Here is a 21,766-nt window from a genome sequence, read left to right on the forward strand (position 1 = left end):
AAATGGATTCCAGGTGACTACCTCATAAAGCTGGATGAGAGAATGCCAAGAGTGTACAAAGCTGTCATCAAGGCAGAGGGTGGCTACTTTGAAGAATCTCAAATATAACATATATTTTGTTTTGTTTAACACTATTTTGGTAACTACATGATTCCAAGTGTTATTTAATAGTTTTGATGTCTTCACTATTATTCTACAATGTAGAAAATAGTAAAACTAAAGGTGTGCCCAAACTTTTGACTGGTACTGTATGTAGTCAATAACTACACTATGTCTGTTCTGCATATTTGTGTGTGTGCTTCTGTCAGCTTCTGTGTGTGTGTGTGTGTGTGTGTGTGTGTGTGTGTGTGTGTCACCCTGCTGTCCTACCTGTGGGTTGTCCATGTACCACACCAGGCTACCCTCCTTGGTGTCCAGGATGAAGTAGCGTCTGAGGAACTTGCCACTGTTCTCATTCTCCTCAATGTCCAGGAAGCCACAGATCCGGTTCTGCCGATCCACGTAAGGCATCTCCCCACCTCAGCCTGCTCATTCCACTGTATGCTGAGGAGATAAGGAAAGGAGGAGAGAGAGATAAATAGATGAGAGAAAGAGAAGTGGACGTGGAGAAAGAGAGAGAGATGAGACGATAAGTGTAAGAGGAGTGGGGGTGATAGAGAGAGAGGGGGGTGGAAGAAAGATAGACGAGAGCCAGAGAGAGACAAGAGAGCGAGCAGGAGTGAGAGTCTGTCTCTCAGCTAAGCAGCCAAAGAAGAGATGAGTGAGTCATCTACAGTTTTTGTCAGGGGTACACGATTACTACGCCGTCCTACAACGCCATTCTACTACATCATTCTACAACCGCCTTCTACAACCGCCTTCTACAACACCATCCTACTACATCATTCTACAACCGCCTTCTACAACACCATCCTACTACATCATTCTACAACCGCCTTCTACAACACCATCCTACTACATCATTCTACAACCGCCTTCTACAACACCATCCTACTACATCATTCTACTACATCATTCTACAACCGCCTTCTACAACAACATCCTACTACATCATTCCTACTCTTTATGGGACATGCACAGTCAACATTCCCTCCCTCCTTCACTTCCATCAGACTCTACCTCCCTCCATCACTCCACCCCACTGATGAGTTCAACAAAGGCTAAGCCCAACTATCTTTATAATTTCCTCTCTGGAAAAGTTGTTTCTGTCCATAAAGTATAGAGGAAGTGCAGGAAAAACAGGTCATCTAAATGTTAATGTGGTAACATTCAGTGACCTTCTCCACTTTCCCCCTTAGGTTAGTCGAACGAACTACGGCCCAACTTCTCCCGGCACAGTCCCTGTCCTTGTCTCACTGTGTAAAGATTTAAGAAGTGCATCTGCTGATGATCTTGATGATATGTTGGCGATTAGATTCCCCAAAAATGCATTGGTTTTAAAATGACACTGAATACCAGAGGCTGTCCAAACCAGGGTCGTGTTCATTAGGTACCAAATGGAAGAAAACAGACCAAACTGGGAGGGACTACCTGGAACTGTCCAATAAGACATGCTCATTTTAGTTGCAAAACGTTTTAAAATTTTATGTGGCCAAGAACATGACCACGGTGCTGTAGTGAGGCCATTCAGGTGGGGTAGCCTATATGGCAGGGATCCCCAATTACATTCAGTCGTGGGCTGATTTTGCCTTTTGCGGATGGTTGAGGGGTCGAAACATAGTTATAAATATTTGTACACTGAAAATTGACTGCAAGAATCCCAATTACAACGGAAACAAAAACAGAATCATTTCTAACCTTGATTAGTGATTACATTGGGATACGATCGCATATGCCTCTCTATTTATGCGTGGGTATCCTTGGGAACAGAATTCCTTTCACTTCAGATCTCCTTTCACAGCTCATTTCCTGGTGATTTTATAGTGTTTTATGTACAACAACGAAACTGATTAAAACAATTTAAAAAATGCTATATGGTGTCCCTGTGGTGTTGTGTACCAATGTGGCCCTGTATAGCCAAACCATCCAAAGCCTTTAGACATCAAAGGGCCCAGGCCCCTGAGTCCCCAGCTCCTGTTTGTGGTGTTGAGAGGTTAATGGTACTCAAAGCTAGTCCCAGCCACCCACCCACCCACTCACACACACACAACGTTGGCACACAGACCAACGGTCCACATTTCCTGCCGCCTTGGTCCGTCCAGGGGGAGGAAGTGTGAGCATGGGTAAGGCCTGGGCCTATATACAAACAAGCCGCTCCATGGTATCACTCCAAGGCCAGTTTCCCATGTCGCCCCCCCACATTGGAGGATAGTTTGGTGTTCAGAGGTTCTGCTAGGTAATGACGTGACCTTTGGTCCAGGGGGAATAACTAACATGTAGCGTTAAGGTTGAGGTTTCAGGCTGATGGACAGGAACAGTATAGTGCTGGTAAATTAACACACTGGGATTAATAAATTAATCCTGGTCAGGCACCCTGGAGATGCCACACACACACACACACACACACACACACACACACACACACACACACACACACACACATACACACCACCATCCTACTACAGCATCATACTACAGTATCTTATTACATTATTCTACAACACCATTCACAAATCATTTCTTCAGCATTGAAGGTTCCCAAGAACAGTGGCCTCCATCATTCTTAAATGGAAGAAGTTTGGAAACACCAAGACTCAACCTAGAGCTGGCCGCACGGCCAAACTGAGCAATCGGGGGAGAAGGGCCTTGGTCAGTGAGGTGACCAAGAACCAGATGGTAACTCTGACAGAGCTCCAGAGTTCCTCTGTGGAGATGGGAGAAACTTCCAGAAGGACAACTATCTCCGCAGCACTCCACCAATCAGACCTTTATGGTAGAGTGGCCTGACAGAAGCCACTCCTCAGTCTCTCAGACCATGAGAAACAAGATTCTCTGGTCTGATGAAACCAAGATTAAACTCATTGGCTTGAATGCCAAGTGTCATGCCTGGAGGAAACCTGGCACCATCACTACAGTGAAGCATGGTGGTGGCAGCACCATGCTGTGGGGATGTTTTTCAGAGGCAGGGACTGGGAGACTAGTCAGGATCAAGGGAAAGATGAACGGAGCAAAGTACATAGCAAAGGTCCTGCTCCAGAGCGCTCAGGACCGCCGACTGAGGCGAAAGTTCACCTTCCAACAGGAGAAACGACCCTAAGCACACAGCCAAGAAAACGCAGGAGTGGTCTATCTAAATGTCCTTGAGTGGCCCAGCCAGAGCCAGGACTTGAACCCAATCGAACATCTCTGGAGAGACCTATAAATAGAGGTGCAGCTATGCTCCCCATCCAACCTGACAGAGCTTGAGAGAAGAACGGGAGAGCAAATACAGGTGTGGCAAGCTTGTAGAGTCATACCCAAGAAGACTCAAGGCTGTAATTGTTGCTAAAGCTGCTTCAACAAAGTACCAAGTAAAGGGTCTGAATACTTATGTAAATGTGATATTTAAAAAAAAAAACTGTTTTTGTTTGTCATTATGGGCTATTGTGTGTAGATTGATGAGGGGAAAAAACTATTTGATCCATTTTAGTATAAGGCTGTAACGTAACAAAATGTGGAAAAAGTCAAGGGGTCTGAATACTTTCCGAATGCACTGTAAGTTTAAAAAAAAAAGTGTTATCTGTACTTTACTTTTGATATTTTTGACAACTTTTACTTCACTACATTCCAAAATAAAATAAATGTACTTTTTACTCCACACATTTTCCCTGACACCCAAAAGTACATTTTGAATGCTTAGCAGGACAGGAAAATGGTCAAATTAACACACTTATCAAGAGAACAACTCTGGTCATCCCTACTGCCTCTGATCTGGCAGACTCACTAAACACAACTTATTTGTTTGTAAAGGATGTCTGAGTGTTGGAGTGTGCACCTGGCTATCCGTAAATAACAAAACAGGAAAATAGTGCTGTCTGGTTTGCTTAAAGAAATTTGAAATTATTTATACTTTTACTTTCAGTTTTGATACTTAAGTATATTTTATCAATTACATTTACTGTTGATACCTAAGTATATTTCAAACCAAATACTCTTAGACTTTTACTCAAGTAGTATTTTACTGGGTAACTGTAACGGTCGTCGGTGGAAGAAGGTGAGGACCAATGCGCAGCTTGGTAAGTGTCCATCTTTTTAATAAAGTAAAAGAACACTGAACAAAAACAACAAAGTGAACGAACACAACCGAAACAGTTCTGTCTGGTGAATACACAAACACTCAACAGAAAACAATCACCCACAACTCAAAGGTGAAACCAGGCTACCTAAGTATGGTTCTCAATCAGGGACAATGATTGACAGCTGCCTCTGATTGAGAACCATACCAGGCCAAACACAGAAATCCCAAATTATAGAAAAAAGAACATAGACTGCCCACCCCAACTCACGCCCTGACCATACTAAAACAAAGACAAAACAAAACAACTAAGGTCAGAACATGACAGTAACATTCACTTTAACCTGAGTAATTTTAGTTATCTTTAATTTTACGCAAGTATGACAATTGGGTACTTTTTCCACCACTGGGTGAAGTTAATGAAGAAAAAGAGGAAGAAAGAGTCTGCAGTGAGGTTACAAACAATGCAGCTCAGTTTGTGTGTGTTTGTGTGTGTGTGTGTGTGTGTGTGTGTGTGTGTGTGTGTGTGTGTGTGTGTGTGTGTGTGTGTGTGTGTGTGTGTGTGTGTGTGTGTGTGAGATGAGGAAGCAGAGGCATGTGTAGTAAGAGGTAAGAGAAAGAGAAGGGCAATTCCACTTTAAAATGCATTCCAAACAAAAGCTATTGATTTCAAAGTTTGACAACCATACAACTCTGTGCACAAGGACTATTTTGAACAATGTGCACAGAACATTTCATAAAAACACATTGACTGGAAGAACTGTGCAGATAAAAATTTGGTAAGAGAACTATGGTAAAATCTCCCTCAGTTTCTTATGCGACCACATTTTCCAAAAACTTAAATATCAAATCAAATTTTATTTGTCACATACACATGGTTAGCAGATATTAATGTGAGTGTAGCTAAATGCTTGTGCTTCTAGTTCCGACAGCACAGTAATATCTAACAAGTAATCTAACAAATTCACAACAACTACATTATACAACTACCATAAAGGGATGAAATAAGAATATGTACATATAAATATATGAATGAGCGATGGTCGTACGGCATAGGCAAGATGCAATAGATGGTATGAAATACAGTATACACACATATGAGATGAGTAATGTAGGATATGTAAACATTATTAAAGTGGCATTATTTAAAGTGATTATCGATACCTTTATTAAATCAATTTATTAAAGTGGCCAGTGATTTGGGTCTCTATGTTGGCAGCAGCCTCTCTATGTTAGTGATGGCTGTTTAACAGTCTGATGGTCTTTAGATAGAAGCTGTTTTTCAGTCTCTCGGTCCCAGCTTTGATGCACCTATACTGACCTTGCCTTCTGGATGATAGCGAGGTGAACAGGCAGTGGCTCGGGTGGTTGTTGTCCTTGATGATCTTTTGGCCTTCCTGTGACATCGGGTGCAGTAGGTGTCCTGGAGGGCAGGTAGTTTGCCCCCGGTGATGCATTGTGCAGACCGCACTATCCTCTGGAGAGCCTTGCGGTTGTGGGCGGTGCAGTTGCCGTACCAGGCGGCGATACAGCCCAACAGGATGCTCTCGATTGTGCATCTGTAAAAGTTTGTGGGGGTTTTAGGTGACAAGCCAAATTTCTTCAGCCTCCTGAGGTTGAAGAGGTGAAGTTGAGCCTTCTTCACCAAGCTGTCTGTGTGGTTAGACCATTTCAGTTTGTCCGTGATGTGTACGCCTAGGAACTTAAAACTTTCTTCTCCACTGCTGTCTCATTGATGTGGATGGGGGGTGCTCCCTCTGCTGTTTCCTGAAGTCCACGATCATCTCCTTTGTTTTGTTGACGTTGAGTGAGAGGTTGTTTTCCTGATACCACTCTCCGAGTGCCCTCACCTCCTCCCTGTAGGCTGTCTCGTTGTTGTTGGTAATCAAGTCCACTACTGTTGTGTCGTCTGCAAACATGATGATTGAGTTGGAGGCATGCATGACCACACAGTCATGAGTGAACAGGGAGTACAGGAGGGGGCTGTGCATGCACCCTTGTGGGGCCCCAGTGTTGAGGATCAGCGAAGTGGAGATGTTGTTTCCTACCTTCACCACCTGGGGACGGCCCGTCAGAAAGTCCAGGACCCAACTGCACAGGGCGGGGTTGAGAACCAGGATCTCGAGCTTAATGATGAGCTTGGAGGGCTCTATGGTGTTGAATGCAGAGCTGTAGTCAATGAACAGCATACTTACATAGGTATTCTTCTTGTCCAGATGGGATAGGGCAGTGAGCAGTGTGATGGCGATTGCATCGTCTGTGGACCTGTTGGGGCGGTATGCAAACTGAAGTGGGTCTAGGGTGGCAGGTAAGGTGGAGGTGATATGATCCTTGACTCGTCTCTCAAAGCACTTCATGATGACAGAAGTTCAGTTATCGTTGCCTTGGGTACAGGAACAATGGTGGCCATCTTGAAGCATGTGGGGACAGCAGACTGGGATAGGGAGTGATTGAATATGTCCGTAAACACACCAGCCAGCTGGTCTGCGCATGCTCTGAGAACGCGGCAAGGGATGCCGTCTGGGCCAGCAGCCTTGCAAGGGTTAACGAGTTTAAATGTCTTGCTCACGTCAGCCACAGAGAATGAGAGGGGGGGCCCGCAGTCCTTGATAGTGGGATGTGTCGGATGCACTGTATTATCCTCAAAGTGGGCAAAGAAGGTGTTTAGCTTGTCTAGAAGCAAGACGTTGGTGTCCTTGACGTGGCTGGTTTTCTTTATGTAGTCCGTAATTGCCTGTAGACCCTGCCACATAGGTCTCATGTCTGGGCCATTGAATTGCATCTCCATTTTGTCCCTATACCGACATTTTGCTTGTTTGATTGCCTTGCGGAGGGAATAGTTTCACTGTTTATATTCTGCCATATTCCTGAACTCTTTCCATGGTTGAATGCGGTGGTTTGCGCTTTGATTTTTCCGCGAATGCCGCCGTCTTTCCACGATTTCTGGTTGGGGTAGGTTTTAATAGTCACAGTGGGTACAACATCTCAAATGCACTTCCTAATAAACTCACGCACAGAGTCAGTGTATAAATCAATGTTATTGTCTGAGGCTTCCTGGCACATTTTCCAGTCCACGTGATCAAAACAATCTTGAAGCGTGGATTCCGATTGGTCAGCCCAGCGTTAAATGGTTCTAGTCACGGGTACATCCTGTTTGAGTTTCTGCCTAAAGGACAGTACGAGCAAGATGGAGTCATGGTCAGATTTGCTGAAGGGAGGGCGGGGGAGGTCCTTGTATGCATTGCGGAAGTTAGAGTAGAAGTAGTCCATTGTTTTGCTCGAGCGGGTACAACAGTCAATGTGCTGGTAGAATTAGGTAGCCTTGTTCTCAAAATAGCTTTGCTAAAATCCCCAGCTACAACAAATGCACCCAGTTTACATAGAGTCCAGGGAAGTTCTACACGGCTATACACGGCTGTGAGTATAATTGAAGAGAATTCTCTTGGGAGATAATGTGGACGGCATGTATTTGTAAGCTATTCCAGGTCATGTGAACAAAAGGACTTGAGTTCCTGTGTGTTGTTATTGTTACACCATGAGTCGTTAATCATGAGGCACACACCCCTCGTTTCTGTCGGTGCGACGCATGAAGAGCCCCGGTGACTGTACCGACTCTGACAACATAGCCCGGGTGAGCCATGTTTCCGTGAAATAGAGAATGTTACAATCTCTGATGTCTCTCTGGAAGCCAACTCGTGCCCTAATTTCGTCCACCTTGTTGTCTTGAGACTGGACATTGGCGACTAATATGCTCGGAAGCGGTGGGTGGTGTGCTCGCCTTCTCAGTCTGACCAGGAGGCCACTCGATCTGCTTCTCCTGCGGTGACAACGTTGTTTTTGGTTGGCCTCTGAGATTAGATCCAATATCCAGGGTGGAGGTCCGAACAAAGGATCCGCTTCGGGAAAGTCGTATTCCTGGTCGTAATGCTGGTAAATTGACGTTGCTCTATATCCAATAGTTCTTCCCGGCTGTATGTAATAACACTTAAGATTTTCTGGGCTAACAATGTAAGAAATAATACATAAACAAACAAAATTACTGCATAGTTTCCTCAGGACTTGAAGCGAGGTGACCATTTCTGTCGGCACCATCTGGCCATATCTGCTCCGAATTAAGATTCAAAGATTTCTGTAGAAGGAATGGGGTGTCAGCTATGACATGACACCTTGAGCTTAAAAAAATATATTTTGGTTATTGAACTACAGTAAGTGGAATGGATTTACACCCAGTAACTGAATTACCGAAAAGGAATTACATCATAGGTCGCTGATCTGTATAATTGTGGATATGAATGTCATTCTCTTCATGGTGATGTATCTGAATAGGTCCTCAAAGGTAAAAATATGCAATATTCTCCTTTGCATATTTGGGTATTATTCTAATGAGCTCCGCCCCTAAACAAGACCGAATTTGGAAATCTGAATCAGTCCTAGACGTCTATGTTTCACAAGTTTGGACAGTACAGTAGAGTAGAGTACAGTAAAGTATCGTTCAGTACAAAACAATACAGTAGAGTACAGTACAATACAGTACATTATCTGTACTCTACTCTAGTGTGCTGTGCTGTACTTTAATGTCTAAACTGGTGAAACATAGACATCTCTGATTGGTTCAGATTTGGTTCCGGTCACCAATCATGGACGTCTACATTCGCACCAAATCAAGGCTGGAACGGACCAAAAATCAACATGGGTGAACATGGAAATCTAGGCCGATCCGACCCAAAAAAACATCTGACGACGTTGAAATCAAAGCCAAGGCGAACTGACCAAATGTAAACTATTTTTCAATGTCCATGGACGTCCGGTGTTGGTCGGTGCTCAGTGGGCGCAAATGCAGTAAATGGAAAGAGAGGAGGCTCATGGGTCGGTGTCAGTACGAGTCTGGAGAGGTAACATTAAATGGAGAGAGAGAGAGAGAGGCAGAGTGAGAGGAAGGGGTTGTTCATACGGTTTTCCCAGTTTTGCTTTGACCGACAGATGACAGTTAGAGAAAGAAAACAGTTATGAGCTGAACATAACAGTATGCCAGTGGAAGAGAGGACAGCAGATACCCAACTGTAGTTTGTGACTACAATGATTTAGCCAATTCAATTGCAGTAATTCCGTTACAGATTTTTCTGAAATTCTGTTACCAATTACGAGTTTTAATCACTTAAAGCTGCAATATGTAACTTTTTGGGCGACCCAACCAAATGTACATTGAAATGTGAGTTATAGATCCGCCATTTCATTGAAAGCAAGTCTAAGAAGTGGTAGGTCTGTTCTATGTGCTCTATTTTATGCTTCCCATGCTTAAGTTTCGTTTTTGCGTCTTTTACTTTTGGTTTTGTACACCAGCATCAAGCAGCTGAAAATACAATATTTTTGGTTATGGAAAAGATATTTCACAGAGGTTTAGAAGGTACAATGATTCTCTACAATACTGCTTGTTTAGTCACAAACTGAAATTGTGCAAACTATTAGAATTAGCGCTTTCCGTATAGTGCATCTTTACTAATTAATAAAATAAAATGTAAAAACACTAACTAATTGGTAGGTCTACATTTACTTGTTACTGGGACTTTCATTATCCTCTCTCCTCAGCTTAAAGATATGAGGAAGTTTCTAATGGAATTACAAGGTATAAGGCAATGCTTATATTGTATATTATACATGTCAGTACATACATAGAACAAGTAGGTCACATGGGGGAGAGGCGTTGTGCCGTGAGGTGATGCTTATTTGTTTTTTTGCAACCAGGTTTGTTGTTCACTTGTGCCATATGAGATGAAAGGGAGATCCATGGCTCTTTATAATATTGTACATTTCCTTGAATTTGTTCTAGACCTGGGGACTGTGAAAAAGACCCCTGGTGGCATGTCTGGTAGGGAAAGTGTGTGTGTCAGTGATGTGTGTAAGTTGACTATGCAAACTATTTGGAATTTCCAACACATTCATGTTTCTAATACAAACAAGAAGCGATGCAGGCTTCCCTCAACTCTTCGCCAAGAGAGACTGGCATGCATACTATTGATATTCACCCTTACAATGAAGAGTAAGACGTGCCTCTTTGTTCTGGGCCTACTGCATCTTTAAGGATCCGACTCTTTTTTCAACATTTTCGCCTAAAATGACATACCCAAATCCAACTGCCTGTCGCTCAGGCCCTGAAGCAAGGATATGCATATTCTTGGTACCATTTGAAAGGAAACACTTTGAAGTTTGTGTAAACGTGAAAGGAATGTAGTAGAATGTAACACAATAGATCTGGTTAAAGATAATACAAAGAAGAAGAAAAAAATCTGCAAGAGAAAGGCCATAATGTATTATTCCAACCCATATTCCAAAACACTTCTCCAAAGCGAAATAATAAGTGTTGATATTAGTTAGAAGGGTTCTTTACTTCCACATTATTGTGTTTTGATGTATTTCTAATACCTTTTATTACTTTTTGTGATCGATGTTTACTAAGACCCCTGTAAAAGAGTGACAATCCACTCCGTCTGATGACAGAGTGTAGGAGCAATAAGACCATAATATAATATTCAATCGGACTCCATTATCATGTGAATGCTATAGGCCCGTAAGCGAATCCGAAGGTTCTAGTCAAAGTAGCGAGCCTTGCGTCACCACTCGGAATACTATAAGTTACATGTGTCCAACATAACCCTAATATTAACAGGCTGAGAGACAAAGAGCTAATATCTTGCGATCAATGTCCCACCATTAAATGATTGAGTTAACCTCAGCTCAGAGCTGCACAGTTAGAGGCCGAGCATATATGCTATGTGTAGTCTTTTACCATTACATCATACATAAAATAATAATTCAAGGAATATTACTCAGAAATATGAGGACAACCATTCGTATCCATTTAAAAGTAATCAAATTTATTACAGTTATGCAATAAGAATACAATGGCATAACAGAAGTCTTCAATGTCAAAAGAATACACAATATTCTAAATATTCTTTAGTCATTTAGCAGACACTGGAGATTGGTTTAGAATGACTCCAAGAACAAAGTTTCCACCAATCTTTTATTTTCCCCAGAGCGCCAAATCTCAGTATCTCCCATTGTCTAATTAACATCACTATGCTAGGCCAAAACAATAAGCAGAACTCTTAACTGAATGATAGGGGCGCACATCTCTGTTACTCCCCCATTGAACTGGATGCCATTCAGTGGTGTGAAGTATTTAAGTAAAAAATACTTTAAAGTACTACTTTAGACATTTTTTTTTTGTGGTATCTACTAGAGGTTGACCGATTATGATTTTTTTAATGCCGATACCGATTATTGGGGGACCAAAAAAAGCCGATGCCGATTTTTTCACGAAAATGTTTTTGTATTAATGACAATTACAACAATACTGAATGAAAACTTATTTTAACTTAATATAAAACATCAATGAAATCAATTTAGCCTCAAATAAATAATGAAAAATGTTCAATTTGGTTTAAATAATGCAAAAACAAAGTGTTGGAGAAGAAAGTAATATGTGCCATGTAAAATGTGTGCCATGTAAAATATGTGCCATGTAAAAAAGCTAACGTTTAAGTTCCTTGCTCAGAACATGAGAACATATGAAAGTTGGTGGTTCAATATTCAACATACATGAGACTTCAATATTCCAAGGTAAGAGGTTTTAGGTTGTAGTTAATATAGTATTAATAGGACTATTTCTCTCTTATACCATTTGTATTTCATATACCTTTGACTATTGGATGTTCTTATAGGCACTATAGTATTGCCAGTGTAACAGTATAGCTTCCGTCCCCCTCCTCGCCCCTACCTGGGCTCGAACCAGGAACACATCGACAACAGCCACACTCGAAGCATCGTTACCCATCGCTCCACAAAAGCCGCGGCCCTTGTAGCGCAAGGGGAATAACTACTCCAAATCTAAAAGCGAGTGACGTTTGAAACAGTATTAGCGCACACCCAGCTAACTAGCTAGCCATTTCACATTGGTTACACCAGCCATTAGGCAGATAGGCTTGAAGTCATAAACAGCGTTGTGCTTACGAAGAGCTGCTGGCAAAACGCACAGAAGTGCTGTTTGAATGAATGATTACGGGCCTGCTGCTGCTCAGTCAGACTGCTCTATCAAATCAGACTTAATTATGACATAATAACACACAGAAATACGAGCCTTTGGTCATTAATATGATTGAATCTGGAAACTAGCATTTCGAAAACAAAACGTTTATTATTTCAGTGAAATACGGAACCGTTCGGTATTTTATCTAACGGGTGGCATCCCTAAGTCTAAATATTCTTGTTACATTGCACATCCTTCAATGTATGTCATAATTACGTAAAATTCTGGCAAATTAGTTCGCAATGAGCCAGGCAGCCCAAACTGTTGTATATACCCTGACTCTGTGTGCAATGAACGCAAGAGAAATGACACAATTTCACCTGGTTAATATTGCCTGCTATACTGGATTAGTATTTGTAACTAGTGATTATGATTGATTGTTTTTTATAAGATAAGTTTAATGCTAGCTAGCAATTTACCTTGGCTTCTACTGCATTCGCGTAACAGGCAGGCTACTCGTGGAGTGCAATGGCTAGAGCATTGGACTAGTTTACTGTGAAGGTTGTAAGATTGAAACCCCTGAGCTGACAAGGTGAAAATCTGTCGTTCTGCCCCTGAACAAGGCAGTTAACCCACAGTTCCTAGGCAGTCATTGAAAATAAGAATGTGTTCTTAACTGACTTGCCTAGTTAAATAAAAAGTATTAAAAAATATATTTTTTATTTTTTAAATTTAATCGATTAATCGGTCAAACTCTAGTATCTACTATACTTTACTATTTATAATTTTGACAACTTTTACTTTAACTCCACCACATTGCCAAAGAAAATATGTCATTTTTTTTACTTCCATACATTTTCCCTGACACCTAAAAGTACTTGTTACATTTCGAATGCTCAGGCAGGATAGAATTATGGTCCAATTCACACACCTATTAAAATAACGTGTTGTCATCCCTACTGAATCTGATCTGGTGGACTCACTAAACTCAAATATTGCTTTTGTAAATTACGTCTGCATGTTGGAATGTGCCCCCGTCTGTCCGTTAATGAACATAAATAACACAATACTGCCATCTGGTTTGCTTAATATAAGGAATTTGATTACCATTTACTTTCCCTCAAGTATGACACTTGATTACTTTTTTCTGCCAATATACTTATGTACATTTAAAACCAGATACTTTTAGACTTTTACTCAAGTAGTATTTCACTGGGTGACTTTCATTTTCTATTAAGATATCTTAACTTTTAGTCAAGTATGACAATTGAGTACTGTTTCCACCTCTGCCGCTGTCCGATGGGCAGAATAACACAGTAACTCTGCAAAAATAAATCCGTAGCACTTTATGAACTCTTGAAACAATCCAAACAAGACAATTTAATTCACAAAGTAACATTAATTTAGTCAATTCAAGTTTTCATCGGTCTTAACACACCCGAAGGTGTCCGTGCTCCCAGGGATCTATGGGAACCTCCCGCCTCGGAGAAAGCCATGGATAAGGTTGTGTTAAACTTTTATGATATCCATCATATAGTCTGCCATCCAGACAATGCCATAAATCGGGATTGAGGCCTCACGCTGGGCCTCGGCACCTGCAAGTCGCTAGACTCATCTTAATCAATGACCATCTTCGTTCACATTTGTTCTCTTTCTATTTTTCCACAACACCCTTTTCAATCTGTTCAACCAGAAATCAAAGCCATTAATTATGCCACATTTTTAAGATGTATAATGGTTGAAGAATGTATCTATGCCTTAATTTCCTCAAAATAAATTCTTAGCTTTCATTTGACACCCAATTAGATATGCTCCTATGAACTTCCCATGTTGGTGCTCATGGCTCCTTCACATGGAACTGCCCAGAGCTCAGTCGTTCTCATTCTCCAGACATTTCTACGGGGTTAGTGTGTCAAGAAGACAGGTATGAGGCTTTTGGACAGATACGTGAAACCATAAAACCACTCCATGTGTCCATTCAGTCGTGACATGATGCTCCTTGACTGGGTCTCTGGATATGGGGATGAATGCTAACAGCACAGATCCATTACAGCTCGGGTGTTAATGGACCATTCACTGGATTCACTGGATTCCCTTGGCACTCAGAGGGCTAGCTCACTTCTTCCCTCTCTCCATCTGCTTCCCTCCTCCCTCTGACTTTATCCCTACTTACACCTCTGTCTGTCTGTCTGTCTGTCTGTCTGTCTGTCTGTCTGTCTGTCTGTCTGTCTGTCTGTCTGTCTGTCTGTCTGTCTGTCTGTCTGTCTGTCTGTCTGTCTGTCTGTCTGTCTGTCTGTCTGTCTGTCTGTCTGTCTGTCTGTCTGTCTGTCTGTGTGTGTGTGTGTGTGTGTGTGTGTGGTGTGTGTACAGCTGTGACTCAGTCCTAGCCTCCCAAATCTCATGGTTGCCTGAACACATGCGCTCTAGGGGATTGGGCTTTTGGTATTATTTTTAGGACCAGAAAACAGAGAGAGAGCAAAAAAGAAAATAGAGAACCTGAATATGTGGCTGAGGTGACCTTCCACATTTTCATAGTCGACCATACACACACACGCACACACCCAAAGCACACGTACAAGGCACACACACACTGAACTTTTACTCATGTTCTTGTTTCCAACCGCTCTGTAACCAATACCTATCAACACACACACTCCTACATTGTCACATGCTTACTTTGGCTTGTCACTGATAGGGACAGTATAAGGGAAAAGGAATTACAGCGCAATAAAAGGTGTGGTTTATGAATTACAGTATATACTATAAGCTCAGGGCCAATCAATGCAACACTGAAGGGAGTGAAGAGGGTATTTCGGCCAAATTCCATTTCCTCTTACTTCATACCTGCACTAGTATGTTGCTCATTTCTTTGGCCAAAAAACACACCGTGACTCTTTGAATAACTGAAAACCCCAAACCATAACAGTGGTGCGTCTACTATGTTATAGCATTGTGCATGTTTGGGGTCTAGAAGAAGACACCTCTGCTCTGAATAGTGCCTCAAGATTTGTATTTCCAGATCAACTGGAAGCGTCTTTAAAATACAACAAACAATTGAACAATTCGGAATCGAATAAATGCTAATTCACTCAAAATCTCAGATGACAAAATGCTGAATTGAGACAAACAACAGAATGCTCAAGTCTTGTCTTTTGAGCTGAACACATTGGTTCGTTCCTTGTGAGCGAGGTTGCCCCAAATACCGTCACAGAGTAGAAAGAGGAAAAAGGATATCTGCTCTAATACTGTTCAATTCTACACTGGTAGTTAATTACATACAGACGGCACGCTATGCAGCTGAATTCTGCTGAGGCTAACCGAATCCTCACACCTCTGGCCGAGGAGGAGGCTTATAATGTTGAAGAGATTACATTGCTGTTTAGGCCTAGCTAGTTGTGCACTGCTGGTACAAAGACAAGCAGTGGCATCTGTGGACCAGAAAATAATAATACTACAGTATACTACATTCACCCCCTCAAAAACACTTGTGAATACTGCAATACACTACAGTCATGTCCGCAAAACACTACAGTGAATACTGCAGTAAAGACCACAAAAACACTACAGTGAATACTATAGTATACTACAGTCATGTCCGCAAAAACCCTATATTGAATACTAGTGTACTACAGTCATGTCCGCAAAACACTACAGTGAATACTGCAGTAAAGACCGCAAAAACAATATAGCGAATACTATAGTATACTACAGTCATGTCCGCAAAAACCCTATATTGAATACTAGTGTACTACAGTTATGTCCGCAAAAACACTACAGTGAATACTATAGTAAAGACCGCAAAAACACTACAGTGAATAATGCAGTAAAGACCGCAAAAACACTACAGTGAATACTATAGTATACTACAGTTATGTCCGCAAAAACACTACAGTGAATATTGCAGTAAAGACCGCAAAAACACTACAGTGAATACTATAGTATACTACAGTTATGTCCGCAAAAACACTACAGTGAATACTATAGTAAAGACCGCAAAAACACTACAGTGAATAATGCAGTAAAGACCGCAAAAACACTACAGTGAATACTATAGTATACTACAGTTATGTCCGCAAAAACACTACAGTGAATACTATAGTAAAGACCGCAAAAACACTACAGTGAATAATGCAGTAAAGACCGCAAAAACACTACAGTGAATACTATAGTATACTACAGTTATGTCCGCAAAAACACTACAGTGAATACTATAGTATACTACAGTTATGTCCGCAAAAACACTACAGTGAATACTATAGTATACTACAGTTATGTCCGCAAAAACACAAGTCTATGGACTGCAAAATGTGTGACCTAATTTAATGTGATCTAATCTAATGTGAGCTAAAAAAAATAAAAAAATAATCTGACAGCAATCCTGTCTCAAATGACATCTTATTTCCCATTATGCACTATAGGGTTTGGTCAAAAGTAGCACCCCCCGTATTGACATTATAAACATGGGGAGAGGGTGTGAGTGTTTGGAGTTTAGGCAAACTAACCACAAGCCCAAAACAAACATGGGTCTGACTCTGAGCTGTATGACAACAAGACAGCAATAGGGAAATGGATGTCATACATTTTAAAGACCATCTCATCATTCTGACAAATAGGAGACGGTGAGTTGCTAGGCATGAAGTGGGAGAGTGAAAAAAAAAAAAAACACACATTCATACAATGTGTGCAATCAACCAATGAGAAGGCTTGTGTGTAGCCATCCTCTATCACCTGAAACGGATTAACATTCTCTGCCATTGTATGGAGCTGGGTGCAATGAAAACCACAGAATTTGCACACCTTTATGAAGGCCTACATAGCACACTGCCCCGAGAGCACCTAGGAGGTAATTCAAACCTTCCAAAGCCAGCAGTAGCAGTAAGTCTTCCAATACAGTCAACTAAGCCAATGATTGTATTCGGTGACAGGAAAGGGAAATAACACATCCTTGAATGTGAACCAGTTGTATGAGTGGGTGGTTGGTGTCACCATAAACATTAAAGGCCAATCACCTAGAAAAACATCACAACTACAGGTAACTGCCAAAATAAAGCAAACACTTGAGTAAATGAGGGATACCAAGTATATTTAAAGCAGGTTCTTCCACACAGTCGTGGTTCCTGAGTTAATTAACAAATTAACAAATTAACATCTCATAATGTTTAGGGTCATGTTCACTTGTTAATGAGACCTGTATAAAAAAAAAGTTATACAAAAATAAAAAAATATAATGTATAAAATTTCCCAGTTGCCCATTATTCTGGCTACCATGGCTAGAAGAGGTCACAGAGACTTTGAAAGAGGGGTCTCAAAGGAGCATAGGGGGTTTAAAGTTGTGTGTGCACGTGTGTGTCTCAGTCACCAGATCTTAACCCAATTGAACACTTATGGGAGATTTTGGAGTGGCGCCTGAGACAGCATTTTTCACCACCATCAACAAAACACTCCCATTATGGAATTTCTCGGGAAGAAGGGTGTCACATCCCTCCAGTAGAGTTCCAGACACTTGTAGAATCTATGCCAAGGTGCATTGAAGCTGTTCTGGCGGCTCTGGCAGTTCGTGGTGGCCCAACGTCCTATTAAGACACTTTATGTTGGTGTTTCCTTTATTTTGTCAGTTACCTGTATGTTTACCATAATAATTTTAGCTACAATAGGCCTAACTATGCTATTACACAAGTGAAACATCTGGAGCTCATGATATTTAATCAAACTCTTGTTATGAGAAACAAATCTACCAATTGACATTTAAAAGGGGGAGAATCTGGCATATTGATACAGATTGAGGTATGGCTGGCTGGTATTGATATCAGATAAGCTAACACAGATCATACTGTAAGTATAGTAGCCTAAATAGCCTAAGCTACAGCGCATGAACGTGTTGTTTGTGAATGTGTAGGATGTATAGTCAGTCTACTGTTATATAGCAGTTCGTAACAATAACAGACGGAGGATAGTTCAGCATTCCACACAACCATAATACTTTCCTGATATGACGAGCAACACATCGATTTATATCATTCAATAAACAAGAGTGTAACATGATAATTTATGAAGTAACTTCAATTCTAAAGATATATTCTGCTGATTACGTGTCTTGATATTGTGTATGATCGACTGAAGTCCGCTACTGGAAAAGTGGCTAAGAATATTTACATTCAGGCTGCGTTCATAGTGCCTCGCGCGCGCTACATGCGCATACCAATCTACATTGTATCCCAACATCGAATGCTCCCACAATAAAGAACATTGTGAATACTTACATATTTATGTTCTTTCGGAAATCCTATAGGTCGCTTGAGAGATCTTTTAGGATGAACCGAAAGGAGTTTCAGCCCATCTCTCCACGGATATTTCCTACATATCCCAATGCTTAGGTAGAGGGCAGGGGCGTGGAACAGAGCGATTACAATTTTTTTTGGGTGCCGCAAAGAATTATGGTAGGAGTAGTATTAATATTTGTATGCAGCAGGCCAACCTCTATGAGGCCACATTATTCAATTGTATTCAACTGCCTTAGTTCAACTGTAAATCGCTTTGGATAAAAAAAAAAGTGTCTGTTGAATGGCATATACTGTATTTCAAACTTCTAATGGCACAGATTAAATCAAACCTATCATACTTTCGCATATTTTGTATATTCTAGTCTATTATGTTGACTTCTATTCTATTCTACTCCATTTCTGATCCCTTACATTCTATTCTGTTGACTTCTATTCTACTCTATTTCTGATCCCTTCTATTCTACTCCATTCTGATCCCTTCTATTCTATTCTGTTGACTTCTACTCCATTCTGATCCCTTCTATTATATTATATTCTATTGACTTCTATTCTATTCTACTCTACTCCATTCTGATCCCTTATATTCTATTATGTTCCCTGAAAAGCCACTAAGGTCATTTGCCAGCAGAATTCAAACCTATTAAAGGCTCTTATATCCCCTCTAAATAAACTCTTTCACATAGCCTCCCAGTAAAAGAGGATGCCTGCAAGAGATCCAATCCTTTGATCCTTGGCCAGAGTACCCCAGTAATTTCCTGATCAACACTTTCCTGACAGATGAGGACATGCACTTTGATGGAAATATGTGCCATATATCCCTCTCTATTGTCACTAATTGGGGTGGAACCTGGGACTGGATGAATGCAAAAAAAGAAAACAACATCTGGTTTACCATTTTACATTTCACAGGGGAACTTCCTAGCCCTTAACTGGTCCTTAATGTGCAGCGAGTTGCTCTTGGATGGCGAGCATTTCCGCGTTTAGACAGTAGGGTCTTTGTGAAGATGTGAGTTTAAGAGAGTTTAACGATGTGAGCAAAATGCACACTCATGCTAAAACGGGCAGACAGTGTGACCTACAACCCTCTCGTACCCACTCACACTCACCGTGGGAGCTGTGCACTGCATTTCCACTACAGTGCATTTCTAGTCTCTCTAACCTAAAAATGGGATCACAGGTTCAAAAGAAGAGATCTGGATATACTGTAGATGAAATGTGTTTTTTGAGCCATCGCTTAAGCAGTCCATGACAGTCCCTTGTGATTTGAGGAAAAGACTGCAGACACCCGTTTTTCTATGGCAATTAGCTCACCGAAGTGGTCAGTAAATTATGCACAGCATCCATTCCTGACATGATGGGTGTTGCACAGTAGTTGAGAGTGAAAAATAAAATACTACAGTTGTCTCTAAAATACTATAGTACGTACTATAGAATTCTATCAAATTCTGTAGTGAACCGTAGTATACTGTAAAAAAAAAAAACTATACTTCACACTCTAGTATTCCTCAATCATGTGTGGTATTCACTATATCATTTTGTAGTACACTGTAGAATGCTATACTCCACACTGTAGTGTCCCTCAATCATGTGTAGTACTTACTACATAATTTTGTAGAATACTTTAGTAAATACTACAGTATTATCCACAAAAAGACTGTAGCAAATACTACAGAAATGTCTGCCAAAAACACTACAGTTTCTATCAAAACACTACAGTTTTTTTTTACTATAGTAATGCTACAGTATTTAATTTGCATATACCCCACCCATTCCCCTCCCCCATCCCCCAATTCCTGCCACCCATGAATGAGAAACATACATGCCAAGAATAGACAACACTGATGTTTTTTTTCTTCCTAAAGATCATTGAAAGGACCAGAAGTGCTAAACTCTCTGTTTAGACTCCAGACCTACCTACTTGTTATGGACAATTTGATGTTGTTGTATTTGTCAGGTCGGTTTCCTCATGGACAAAGACACCATTTCCATATAAAAAATAATAAAACAAAAAAACTATAGTAAATACTACAGCATACTACAGTCATGTCTGCAAAAACACTACAGGGAACACTACAGTATTGAATTGATATAGTAATACCACAGTATTTATACCATAGTAAACTATTGTATTTGTTCATGTGGAGTTGTTGGTTACCAGAGCCACAAAGTGGGTGGGGGAAATTTTGCACAGCCTTAGGCAGCATGGAGCAGCAGAGTAACCACTTCTGAATCTGCAATGGTCCGGTCTGAAACAACTACTCAGTGCTGGACCAGGGATGGGATGGTCCACGATAGGAGCTACTGGATTGAACTGTTGCTTCCTTCAGGGCAGTCTGCCCATGTGAAAAAACATCAACTACAGAGAAACCATGCTTTTCCCTTTTCCCCATCCAATTGGAGCGCTCTTGAAAACAATATCCATGCATGGAACATACTGTATTTCCTGAGTTGGCGAGCTGAAGGGCCAGAGGTTCTGTACTCTATTTTGAGCAATAGAAAGTTTAGGTCAGTGGACAGCTTAACAATAAGTGTTTTATGAATGGTGCGATTTGCCATAAATTAATCAAACAAGCATTTGGAATTGAGATGTACGTGTCGCATTTTAGTTGAACTCGCATCACTCATACTAATACAGAAATGAGAGATTTGGAGTCTTGGCAGGCCCTGCTAAGGACCTGCTGACAGTGTAAAACTTTACATCTTACAAACAGCCAATCACAGCATGTGCTCCTGCCAGGTGTATATACAGAACCAGTCAAAAGTTTGGACACACCTACTCACACCTACTCAGGTTAAATAATAAAAAATAAAACATGAATACTAGCGAAGACATAAAAACTATGAAATAACAGATGGAATCATGTAGTAACCAAAAATGTGTTAAACAAATCCAAATATATTTTATATTTGAGATTCTTCAAAGTAGCCACCCCCTGCCTTTATGACAGCTTTGCACATTCTTGGCATTCTCTCAACCAGCTTCATAAAGAATGCCTTTCCAACAGTCTTGAAGGAGTTCCCACATATGCTGAGCACTTGTTGGCTGCTTTTCCTTCACTCTATGGTCCAACTCATCCCAAACCATCTTAATTGGGTTGAGGTCGGGTGATTGTGGAGGCCAGGTCATCTGATGCAGCACTCCATCACTTTACTTCTTGGTCAAATAGCCCTTACACAGCCTGGAGGTGTGTTGAGTCATTGTCCAGTTGAAAAAAAAATGTTAGTCCCACTAAGCGCAAACCAGATGGGATGACGTTTCACTGCAGAATGCTGTGGTAGCCATACTGGTTAAGTGTGCCTTGAATT

The 21,766-nt window shown here is 41.0% G+C and overlaps 1 protein-coding gene across 3 annotated transcripts in view; it reads right to left on the bottom strand.

Moving 5' to 3' along the window:
- Positions 1–18,588, bottom strand: part of LOC112223484 (pleckstrin homology domain-containing family A member 1-like) — a 39,128-nt gene extending 20,540 nt beyond the window's left edge. For all 3 annotated transcript variants that reach the window (XM_042305468.1, XM_042305470.1, XM_042305469.1), the window contains exons 1-2: positions 18,440–18,588; positions 370–543 (exon numbers count right to left, since the gene is read on the bottom strand). In XM_042305468.1, the coding sequence (XP_042161402.1) occupies positions 370–510 (141 nt within the window). In that variant the 5' untranslated portion in view covers positions 511–543; positions 18,440–18,588. The remainder of the gene's footprint in view (positions 1–369; positions 544–18,439) is intronic.
- Positions 18,589–21,766: the final 3,178 nt, after the last annotated feature.

Source organism: Oncorhynchus tshawytscha, linkage group LG24, assembly GCF_018296145.1.
Source record: "Oncorhynchus tshawytscha isolate Ot180627B linkage group LG24, Otsh_v2.0, whole genome shotgun sequence".
Lineage (NCBI taxonomy): Eukaryota > Metazoa > Chordata > Actinopteri > Salmoniformes > Salmonidae > Oncorhynchus > Oncorhynchus tshawytscha.